This window comes from Lissotriton helveticus, chromosome 4_1 (assembly GCF_964261635.1).
Source record: "Lissotriton helveticus chromosome 4_1, aLisHel1.1, whole genome shotgun sequence".
Taxonomy (NCBI): Eukaryota; Metazoa; Chordata; class Amphibia; order Caudata; family Salamandridae; genus Lissotriton; species Lissotriton helveticus.
In genome coordinates, this window is record NC_136063.1 from 1,050,192,641 (window position 1) to 1,050,205,087 (window position 12,447).

The 12,447-nt window shown below is 42.2% G+C and overlaps 1 protein-coding gene across 3 annotated transcripts in view; it reads right to left on the reverse strand.

The window, feature by feature from the left end:
- Positions 1-12,447, reverse strand: part of ICE1 (interactor of little elongation complex ELL subunit 1) — a 1,011,762-nt gene that overhangs the window by 572,414 nt on the left and 426,901 nt on the right. For all 3 annotated transcript variants that reach the window (XM_078687642.1, XM_078687643.1, XM_078687644.1), the window contains one exon: positions 4,414-4,790. In XM_078687642.1, coding sequence (XP_078543768.1) covers positions 4,414-4,790 — 377 coding nt within the window. The remainder of the gene's footprint in view (positions 1-4,413; positions 4,791-12,447) is intronic.

Below are 12,447 nucleotides of genomic sequence, written 5' to 3' on the forward strand. Positions count from 1 at the left end.
TGATATAGGTTTTGGTAGTATGATTAGAACGCATTTGAATGCCATCTGGATCCGTAACGAATACCAGAATAGAATCCTTGATCTCTTGTATTACATTTAGCGATTTTTTTGTCTTGCTCTTAGTGCTAGGTGATGCCCTACCTGTATACTGCACTCATATGATATCTCTCTCCCCACACTGTGCGCCTATCTGAGGCTTCTTTAGCTATTATTTCTAAGGTTGAAGATTTGGCTACTACCACCTTTACCTTCACTTCCTCCATATCTCCACCCAGTTGGAACACTTAAACCAAATCCTCTTCTGCCGCTGCCAACTTAGTTTTCAAATCAAACAATTGCTGTTGTTTTTTTAATTAAAGGACAGAGAATATCTAAGGGTTTCCCCCCCGTATACCAGCTTTCAATGCATCCCATACTATATCAATTTCATTGCCGCCTAGGTTCCCCTTCAGGAACAGACGGATCCAGTTCCTCATGTGGTTACACTATTTTTCGTTCACCAGAAAGGCTCGCTCAATACTCCAAATTTTATACTTTAATTTGGTCTATTTCCCTTGATCTCGGTCACTATTGGGTTACGATCGGAAAGAATATGTGGGGCTTTCTCTATTGTACAGTGATGAAGCAGGGACTAGGATACTTAAGTCAAGTCGAGCATGAACTTTGGGTGGCAAGGAGAAATAAGTAAAGCCCAGATCAGATGAATTCTGCCAATTCCAGTCATCGCTCAGCCAATTGTCTGTACATAATGTCCTTAATGCTCTAAACACTTTAGGTTTCTTGCCGCTGTATGACCAGTTAGCTTCCAAACTCAGTTTTTTCTTGGCAGGTATATTTATGTTGAAGTCCCCACAGAGAATAACGGAGAGTGGCCAAACAGCAAGTTCGCTATTTAGTTGCTCAAATACTGCTGGATCGCCCAGGATACTACCATAAATCGAGCAGATAGTGAATGATTCCCCATTATTTTTAAGGCATTCTGTTATTACCCTTCTTCCTAGCTGATTGGCAGATGTTCGAGTAAATTGTAAGGTAGTGTTGCATGCCAAAATCACCACCCTCGTGTCCGGGTGTTATGCGTCGTCCCAAACAATCTGTATCTTAGAGAGTTCAAAAGGTGCAGTTGAGCCCTTTCAATGCGAGTCTCCTGCACAGACGATATCTGCCTTCAATACACATAGCCCTGCTGCTGTGTGGCCTCTTTTCTTGGGATCATTCAGGCCAAAATTTTAATTGTGGCTTCACGTATTTTACTCATCAGAGATGCAGAAAGACCGTACTTATAGAACACCTCCCCCTACTGACAGCCAGAAACCCCCCCTCAGCGCCCCCTTCCCCCACCTATAACTGAGGCGACCAATGTCATCTAAGTAATCGTAACCTCGTTGTTCCTCGAGTCTTCCCCAGCCACCCTCAAACAGTGATTCATACCGTAGCACCCTACTCTGTTACGTAGGCCATAGTCTTAAGCTTTAAAATCCTGAAAACTACCATAGCCATGAAAACAAATAAAACCCAGTTGCCTCTTTGTTTGAATCTGTCTTCCATTAGACCCCATTCTCAGATCTATCAGAAATCTCCTTTAAGTATGTTTGTGCCTGAATTTCAAAATAAAGCTGTGACTCTTCCCCCGGAATTTTTTTTTAGTCAAGCTGAGTTCTACAGGTAAACTTCTGCCCCAACCTGCTGAAAAGTGTAAAAGAGCTGCCTGAGTTTCCACCTCCGTTCCACAGTGGCGTGAGCGAAATCCAGACTAGTGAAAAAGCTCACTCCTTCAAATTCCTTCTTGGCTGTTGGCCGAGCCAAGTCATAAAGAGACTGTGGCAATAAGAAATATCCAAAATATAGGAGCATAACCTGTGACCATTCAAAAGTGTTTCGAGGACGTTTTGAAAGCATTAGGGGGAACCTGTGCGCTCACTGGATGTCCTTGTCCCAGTCCCAGGTACTCAGTTCTGGAAAAGCCCCTCTTAAAAGAGAGATCATGTATTTTCTGGGGTCACTTCCTTCGATTCCCTCTGGGATGCCTGAAAAACGAAGGTTATTACGGTGTTGCCTATTTTCTTGATCCTCCATTTTCCACATCAAGTCTTTCACTATCCCCTCATGCGTATCACTCGGTGCCTTTAGAGTGACTACATCCTATTCCAGATTTTCAGTCTGGGCTTCTACAGAGGCCATTCTGTCTGCTATTTCCACACTTGTTTTGCCAACTTTCCTGATGGCCCCTTGCCATTTTTTGGCGGCCAGACGTCCTCTCCGATTGTCCATCTTCACCTCCTCCTGGAAGCTCTTGATTGATTTCAATACCATTGATAGGGCAGGATCATTCTGGTTCAAAATCCCTGAGCTCTCTGCGTTGCTTGTCATCTTAAGATTCCCCACTGATCTAATTGTTTGATCTGGTGAAAGAGGTTAGTTGTGAAGCATCCCTGGCGCTGCCGCAGTCAGAGGTCTCCTGTAGGTTTTTTTCCTGCTTCCTTTCTTTGTTAGGGATTTCTTTTGAGCTTGAGCCTTTGAGGCTTATTCCGACCCCGTACTGCTATTCCAATTGGCCCCCTCTCCTTCACTGGAGGCAGATATGGTCGCATCTGATACTTCAGATTCATCAGTTAAGGAGTAAAATTTCTCATGGGTATCAGGAGACCTAGCCCGAAGTGGCGGGGTGTTTACTACATCGTTTCCAGCATCCAACCCCCCCATCCCCGAGGAGCCTATTGTTTTTCGTTATTTCCTGGCGGTCTAAGTATTTTCTCTTCCTTCTAGGGGACTCGGATGGGGCTTGTATGAACAGAGTCTTCTACAAGCAGAGCCAGTTCTAAGGCAAAGTTTGACTGGCACTTAGGTCCGGGTTCCACCACAGGGGTATATGTCGTACCAGCAGCGGTTTTACCCTCACCCCCTTTATACTGTTCCAGAGCCCTTCGTAATACTGCCCCAGCTGGACCGAACATATTGGTAAATAGTGGCTGACAGTCCACCAAATCCCGGGGGGTTTTCTGTGGAGCTTTTTTAATTGTCTCATATTTGTCCACTTTCTCCACTTTTTCCTTCCCTTTACCACCGCGCCCCTCAGATGTTTTGCCCTGTCTTTAGCTAGCAGCTCCCTCTGTGAGGAGGGCTGAGTATCTGCCACAGTTATGGCCATAGAGGGTTGAGTACTCCTTGTTTTAGCGTATTTCCCTCCACGTCCTGACATACCTGATTATGAAACATAACGTCTTACCAATATTGAGGATTTACTACACGGTTTCTTCCTCTGCTGGCGGCGCTGATTCTTCTGTGCAGCGAGGTCTATTTCTGCCAGCGGTTCATAGGTCAGCGTGTATTCTCTCCGCAGGCTGATCGGGAGAACAGAGGCCGCAGGCCGTTGAACGCAGCAGATGCCTCAGTGAGCGGCGTAGATGTCAGGAGGTGCTGTGCCTGCCTGTTCCTGTCCTGACAATTGCAACAACACAACTTGTCCTGGAGCTGTGCATCCTCCAAATGTCTCAGAGGGCTGCCAGCCCTTCGCCAACTAGCCAGCATCTCCCTTGAAATGGAGAAGCCACTTCCCTGCAATGTGCAGGCATCGAGCGCAATGTCCATTTCACCCAGACCCGGGTACCAAACCGCTTGCAGCAACCAAGGCTTGTTTGTAGTCCAATCAGGACTCTAACACCGCCAAGACTGACTAGCAGACGAGACTTCTAGTTCAACTGAGCAAGGCTCAGGAGAGACTCACTCTACACGACGCGCTCAGGAGAGATTCCCTCTACACGACGCACAGTAGAAAATCTGAGGGAAGGAAGCCTCTAAGGCGAGCGTTTCAAAGAGTGCTGCAGCCTGAATTGCTGGAGTTTGGCTCTTTTTAAATGATCGCGATAAGTTGCTAAAGTGAATGTTCTCTGCCTATTTCTAAGCTATTTTTACCATGCTACAGCTTTTAAGTTTTACAGTGGGACTCCCATTTCAACGACGGTGAATGATCCAAACATGTAGATCTGTGAAAAATATAATACTGAAGACCCATTTTTGGGGGGCGAAAAATAGTCCACATATAAGAACTTATCAGGTCAACTCTACTTAGAAAGACTGGGGAATTCTCAGCAAAAAAACGAAGTTAAACTAATGAATAAAGGCCTGACACAGTGAAGTATTATTTTCCTTTTCTCAACTTGAAAAACAAATCTTCTCAGTGAGTTAATATTACAGTCATAGATAAAGGCAGGAACAGTAGCTTTGATTAGAGCATTACTAAGGGTATTAATACAAGTATTAGTATCTAGATTTCATTTCCTACGTTTCCATTTAGTAACCCTCATTTTTGTTTAGGCTACCTACTATTTCGGGCTTTAGCAATTGCCTTCTGTGGAGAGTTGCAATAATCTTGAGAAACTAGGAAGTACGAGTGTAATCAAATGTAAACCATACCTGTGTACGTGAAGGTGATAACTGTACTGGAGACAGAAGAGGTGGTAAGGGTCTGGCCCAATTTAGAACAAAACGCAATTTTTCACCAAGTTCATCATCATCATCCTCATCTGAACAATGTAAACTGCTGCATGCAAAGTCTTTCTGTAAAGAAGTGTCAGTGGCTTTGTCCTCATAAAAAGCACTGTCACCATCCTGTGCATGATCTTCAAAGCTTTTATTTTTCTCATTATGAGAGGTTTCTTCATATTCATTGTCCCTTCCAGTTAGTCTCTCAGAAGAATGCATCTCTGATGTTTCCAATAAACTGCTGTGGCTAGGTGGCAAAATGTAATCAGAAGACTTCCTGGATCTCCGGCGCTTCTTTGGAGCTTGTTCTGTAAAAGCAGTTTCAAGGAACATTACTAGTTCTGTGAGTTTTTAAAATTATTTTCATAACTGCATTTGATTTCTGTATTATGTTTTCCGAACTTTACACTGACTAGGTCTGCAATACATTTCTGCACAGTGAATAAACTGGGAAAAATATAAACAATGAACACTGACAATTCTGAGTCACTATGACTCCTCTAACAGCAGCAATGTCTAGGATTCAACTCAGCAAATACATTGTCATTCTTACTTCTGAGAAATCATATTTTTTACTTCTTTCCTGTACCGCCAATCTGCAATAGGGAAACTATTTCTTGATGTTTTACTGTTCGCTTTTAATGGGTGCCTCTCCGGAATTCGTACGACTGCTTCATTCTTCTTTAAGGTCTTGTACTATTACAGACAAAAAACTGTATAAAGAAGGCCAAAAAAATCCTGACACCTACAGAAGTAAGGACTCCTTTCAGGAGCAGCCCTACCTTGAAACTATTATTTAGAACTAATGAGCATGATACACATATGTGGCATATTTGTGAAGGGTTCCTTAAAGAAAAATATTTAAAAAAATGTTTGCCTTGAAAAGACATTAGGCTTAAACAGGATATTTCCTCCTGAGGAGGTAATGAGAAGTACTGGGATCTAAAGTGCTACTTCCGCTACATCTATACATTTATGAAACATATCGCCAAGAAATACATTTAGAAACCCTCTCTACAGAGTTATCTGGGAGAAGGCATCATTGTTGGCAATATACAGGTCATCAAGGTGATTGTAGTTGTGGGAAAGACTGGCATTGGGTGGAAGGAATTATCAAACATGATGTAGGGCAGAAACCACCTTTCTTGCTACAAAATGCCCATTAAAGCAGCATTAACCATGTGCCAAATACATAGAGATCAGCAGATGAATGATATTTGTTTATGGATATAATCTTGGAAGAAAGCTGTCTGAACAGCTAGCTGCATACTGTCTGGGTTTACTCTTTCAACTACAATTCTAGTTAGCATTTTAAAAGCTGGTTTCTTTCTGGAGAATAGACCAGGAAAAAACTACAGTACCCAAAAAGAGCTCCTTTTTATGAAAAACCCAATCCAAGCCTGATTCTAATGTCTCTAGGTCAGTAAAGTGCAAGCCCCTAAACAGCACTTCTACTTTCTCAATGCTGCTGAATTCAGTGAGTAACAGACACAATGAGCGTGGTAAACAGTAGCAGCAATAGCTCTTGGGCCACTTCAGCATCCAATACAATTGCCATTCTAGCCACATAAGGGTTATGTTACTTACCCTCTAAGCATCTGTACTTGGCATGTAGAGCTGTAGATTCACATTCTTTGCATACTCCCGCCATCTAGTGTTGGGTCGAGATGTTTGCAAGTTGTTTTTTGTTCTAAGAAGTCTTTGCAGTCACGAGGTAAGGTGACTCCTCCTTTCTGTAATAGTGTGCACAACTCCACTGTTAGATTGTTTTCCTACAAGAGGGTGAGAATGGAATAAGTATAGTATAGAGATGTCCATTCGTGTATAATGTGAATAATAAGAACTGCAACATCCATAGGTGTCCGGGGAGGAGAGAGGGCGCATGTTAATCTACAGCTCTACATGTCAAGATCCCTACAGGATAAGTAACATCATCAGTTCGAGGCATGGATGCTGTAGAAACACATGCTTGGCATAGATTGTATAGCAGTACCCTCCAAAAGCGGTGGCTAACCAGTGGGTGCTGCAGTTGTTTGAAAGAGTATCTTTAGCACTGCCTGTTAGACATTAGCCTGTCGACGTGCTAACACATCTACACAATAATGTTATGTAAATGTGTGTGGTGCAGACCATGTAACTGCCTTACATATGTCAGCTATGGGAATGTTACCTAAAAAGGCTACAGAAGCTCCTATTTTGTGAGTAGAAAGTGCTCTAGGATGTACTGTTAAAGTTCTTCTAGCTTTGATATAGCAAGATTGAATACATTTGACAATCCATCTCGAAATGCTGGATTTTGAGATGGGCTTCCCTTTATGAGGTGGAGAAAATGCACCAAAAAGTTGTTTTGTTCTGCGAAAATCATTTGACCTATCAATGTACACTTGATGAACACTGTGGGTGCAGTTGTTACTCCAAACGGAGGCACTTTGAGAATGATTTTTCCCTATCACAAATCTGAGGTATTTGTAATGTACTGGGTGAATGGATATATGAAAGTATGAGTCCTTTAAGTCTAGAGCTGACAAAGTCGCCTTAATGCAAAAGTGGAAGTACTTGTTGCAGAGTGACCATGTGGAAGCGTTCTGACACTATGTACACGTTTAGTGGTCTGCGATCCAATATTGGTCTATAGGGACAGTCTTTTTTTGGGAATTAGGAATTATAGTGAATATTCTCCTGTTCCTTGTTATTGTAATGGGAAACGTTCTATAGCTCCTTTTGTTAGAAGAGCTTGTACTTCCTGTCCATTTGTCTGTTGTTATTGGCTGCCAATTGGATAGAAACTGATGTACTCTTCCCCCTACAGGTGATTAATGTTTGGAGGGAGCTGATATCAAGTCACTGTTTGTTATTAGTGGGTGGGGTACGTGATGTACATCTACCTCTGCCTTGAAGTTGTTACCTCTGTATCCACCTCTATAAAATCCTCTTAAAGGAAGTAGACGGAGTTTGTGTTTTGTATGAAGATGTGGCAGCATCTGTGGTGTTATTCTTGAAGCCCCCTCTGTAGAAGGAGCAACAAAATGAACCTCTATTTGTTGGAGACTGAAGGGCACCAATTATTTTCATCACTTCTGTGTCCTTTTTCATCTTTTCTTGTGATTGGTCTATCGGAGGTCCGAAAAGGTGTTCTTTGTCGAATGGTGCATTAAGAAGAGTCTGTTGAACCTCTGGTTTAAAACCAGAAATTCTGAGCCATGCAGGCCTTCTTAGTAACATGCTGGTATTGAACCCTCTAGCTGCAGTATCTGCAGCATCTAAAACACATCTAATGGATGAATTAGAAAGAAGCTTGCCTTCTTGTACTATTACTTGGCCTTTTTTCTTGTATTCTTCTAAAAAATATTGTAATAATTCTTCTATTTCATCCCCAATGTGCCCTATCATACCTAGCTCACAGCCCTTGAGTGTTGGCTATTCTCCAATGATTGCCTGCTTGAGCAGCTACTCTCTTTCTAGAGGCATCTATTAACTTTGATTCCTTATCAGGAGGAGGTGCTCTTTTACGTGCGTTTGAAACCACCAACGAATTCAAAGGCAACTGACCTTAATAAATGCAGGGTCAGATGGAGGAGCTTTATATTTTTTTTTCTATTCTAGGTGTGAGGATACATGACCCAACAGGATCTTTAAAGATTTTGTCGGCATGCCTCATCATGCCCTTTAACATGGTCAACGCCAGAAATGTTCTGTGTGCATTTCCTAGAGTTTCAAAAAGGAAATAGTCTTCTAGATGTTTTTTATGTAAAGTGACCCCATGATAAGTGGCTGCTCTGGCAATTAACTCTAGATATGTGTTATCATCAGGAGGAGAAGGTTTGGCTGGATACAAATTAGGATCTGTGTCTCCCGGTGGATCAATGTTATCGTCCTCCCATGAGTCAGGTAGCTGATCATCATCGTCTTGATTATGAAATATATCTGGATCTATGTTTGGAGTCTCTGAAGGTGTAATGTGCAATGGGTCTAATGGTGGTATGACAGGTGGTGGTGAAGAGAGTGGAGTGGTTAGAGGAATATTAATACGATTAGTGGCTATGTCTATTTTCTTCTTCAGAGGTATTCTATAATCATTGTCTATCTTCCTTTTTGGAGGTGGTACCCACTGGTGTAGTGGTAGTGTGTCCAGTTTTCAGGTTAATGTGGATTATCTTCTATTTAGGATCCAGCTTGTGCTGCATTTTCTCCAGAATCGGCTCCAGAGGCTTCAAAGGAGCATCTTTGTCTTTCGGTCCCGAGCTGGCTTTGTCTATTTTATCTTTCGATGCTGAATGTTTCAGAATCAAGGAGGTATCATCCCGGTTCAATCCCCAACTGCAAGGCTTGACATTCTGTTTCAGCGCCGAGACGGAAGGGGAAGCGTTGGAATCAGAGTCTCAGTGCCAACCATGGTCTGATGACAGTGGTGGCCCAGCAGCCTTTGGCTTGAATGGAGTAGGTTTCATGGGCAAAGGGGCTTTGGTACTCACGCATCCTGTCCAGACGGTACGTGGTGGGCCTCAAATTTGATCTCCAACTCCGAATCCGAGTCCTGAACGAAAAAGGCTTATTCCTCTTCTGTTGCCAAGGCCTCTTCCTCTTCTGTCGCAGACGCCTCCATCTTTTCTTGTTTGGCCTCTTTGCTGATGATATCAGGAGTTACTTCGATAGACTGTTGCTGCATGTCTCGGAGTCAAGCGTGACGGTCTCCGAGAGTCTTTTTAGAACGGAACAACCTACATACGTCGCAGTCTTCCTCTTTATGCTCTGTGGAGAGACAAAGGTTACAGACCTTATGAAGATCGGTGCACTGGTATTTAGAATGGCACCTAGGACATAATTGGAATAGTGTCCGTTCTATCGGCGAAAGACTGGATGCAGAATCTTCTAATGGAAACCGGAGAAGATCTAGGCCCAAAGACAACGTTCAAAGTTTTATGGATAATCAAAGTTTTCAGAAGTTCTTCTACATGCAGAAGATGGTGACGCGATCGAAAACAATATCGACGAGGGTAGAGTGAATTGGGAACCAAAGGGATCCCGATGGACAGTTTTGAATCGAAGTGCAGCAATACACGTCGGAGCCCAATGGCGGAAAAAAACAACCTAACAATGGAGTTGATGCCCATACGCGCTATCACCGAACGGAGGAGTAACCTTACCTCGTGACTGCAAAAACTTTTTAGAATAAAAAACAACTTGCAAACATCCAGACGCAACACTAGATGGCGGGAGTCTGCAAAGCATGTGTATCTAGAGCACACATGCCTTGAACAATACAATTTTGGATTACGTGGACCAATTTCAAGATACCCTACCAGTTAACACTTACTTGCGGAGTGAAGATACATGAGACCCGGGTGTACGAAAAACACCTAGCTTACAACCAGACATCAAAAAAAGCCAGAGCAACATGGTTGAAGTATAAATTAAGCACATTACTTATCATGAGGCAGGCATAGCTAAAGGCTAATGGGTTAACGCAGCCAGAGTTATAAGCTACAATTCTGGATAGAACTTCTGATAAAACACCTGCTTATTTAAGTATGTGGATGAGGCACTTTTACATGTACATTGTTCACACTTCGAGGAGTAACACCTTCTAAAAGCCTGCTCAGGTAATAATATGAATGTAGTTTCTCATCAAACAACTGCCTATTTTTCTCAAACAATATTTGGATTATGTTATTACATTGTAAGCATCTCTTTGTTATATTTAGTGCAGTAGATTCACATGCTGTGCACACACCTGCCATCTAGTATTGGCCTCAGATATTTACAGCTTGTTTTCTTTGAGTCACAAGGTCCTATGCATACTCATTTTCAAGTCAATGCATGTGGTCATCGGCTCCGCCATCAGATTGTTTTTTGTACATCTGGTGCAGGTGTATTGGAGCTAAAAACATCCAGTGATGACCATATAACGTGACAGTCAAGAAAATAAATATATGAAATATTTGACTAGTATCTGCAACAAACAATGACTTCCTAGGAGGTGGGAAGGTGCTACAGCACCATATGGAACGAACGAAGAGATGCTTTTAAGTTAACAATCTATTTGTAACATGTGTGGCTGTAGATACAAATGCTGTGCATGGGATGTTAAGCAGTTCTCTCCTAGCGATGGCTAGTCCCTGGGTGCTGCAGATGTTTGAAATAAAGGTCTGAGTACATCTTATTCCACACATGCCTGTTGGCATGCATGGACATCCACACAATAGTATTTGGTAAGTGTGTGTGTGTGTGTAGTTGACCGAGTAGCTCTGCAAATGTCAACCAAAGGAATATTATCTAATAAAGCCACAGAAGCACCTTGTATTTCATTAACTTTTCTGAACGAGGTAATTGCCACTAGAAAAGCAACTTTCCACGAAATGTACTGAAGTGGACAGTAATGTAAGGACTTAAAAGGGGGACCTGTGAGTCTAGTTAATACCACACTGAGATTCCATACTGGAGCTGACTATGTACTTGGAGGGGTTACCTTTTCAAATCTCCCATGAAAGCTTTGACAAGTGGCATTCTCAACAATGAATGGTGTTCCCTATTTTGTAGGGCTGCAGCAATGGCTGCAAGATGAAGATGTGTAGACATGTAAGCTAGACCCGACCTTTGAAGATGTAGTAGGTAACATAATAAAGTTTGTACTTTAGGGCGGATAGGGTCAATGTGCTGTCAGTACAATAGCAAACATTTTCCACTGAGCTGCAAAGCAGGTCTTAGTGGTAGGTTGCATCGCCTCTTTAAGGATGTCCATACAATCTGAAGGCAGGCTTAGGCACCAGACCTCTAGGACTTCAGGAGCCAGATAGCAAGAGTGAGTTGTCTGGTATCTGAGTCCGATTGTTCTGTAGTTTTGAGTGAAAAGGTCCTACCTGTTGGGGAGCATCTTATAAGAATTACTGACAACTTTAGTAGGGTGTCGAACCATGGTTGTCGTGCCCATGTGGGATCTGCTAGATTGACGATGAGAGAGAGATTTGCCAGATTCCTCACCACTTATGGAAGTAGTTGGAGAGGCTGAAAAGCCTAGGCAAATATTCCTGACAAATTCATCCATACTGCATTGCCCTCTGACTGTGGGAGATAAAACCTGGAGGCAAAGTGTTGGCAATTTAAATTTTCTGCTGTTGCGAAGACATCTATTTGGCATTCCCCAAACTTGGAAGTACTGCTGAAGGACTTGTGGATGGAGTTCACACTTGTGGACTTGTTGCCAAGTCCTGCTTAAGAGGTTCGCAAAGTTGGTGCCTACTCCTGGGAGATCTTCTGCCAGGAGTTGAATGTGATATTGTATTGTCCATTTCCATATGTTATATGCTAGCTAAGATAGTAGAAGAAAGTGAGTACCCCCCTGTTTCAGTAGGCAATATATTGCTGTCATACTGTCCATCTTTATGAGGACTCCCTTGTGGTGAATGTATGATAGGAAGGCTTTTAGCCCCTGCTAGATCGCAAGCAGCTCCAAAATATCGATGTGATGACTTCTCTGGCGAGCAGCACATACTATTTGGACTGTCATCTCAAACATCTGTGGTAATGGTCACTTGTGATAGCTTGTCTTTGTAACTTTGATGGGCATATGTATAGCAAAAGGAAAGTTGGCAAAAGGAGGAACAGATATGGACAAATTTTCACAATAGATGACAATAAATTCTCCTATTGGTCCTGTGACTAACGTCCACTGCGGAATTATTCGAATGTTTTCTAATATCATCACACCCACGGGAGGATAAGATTACACTTTTTATTTTTTGTAATCTGTTCAAATTATACTTTTTTCATTTCTTTTATATATATCACAAAACACAAGCACAAAATCCTCTCAAAAATGTATACATTATACGCAACAAATAAGCCTACCTATGTACAAACCTATATACAACAAATATATACAATGGAACAACATGTACACTTTATACAGCAAAAACATATAACAAAAACAATATATGACAGAAAAGGGGAGGGTTTAATTTGTATATA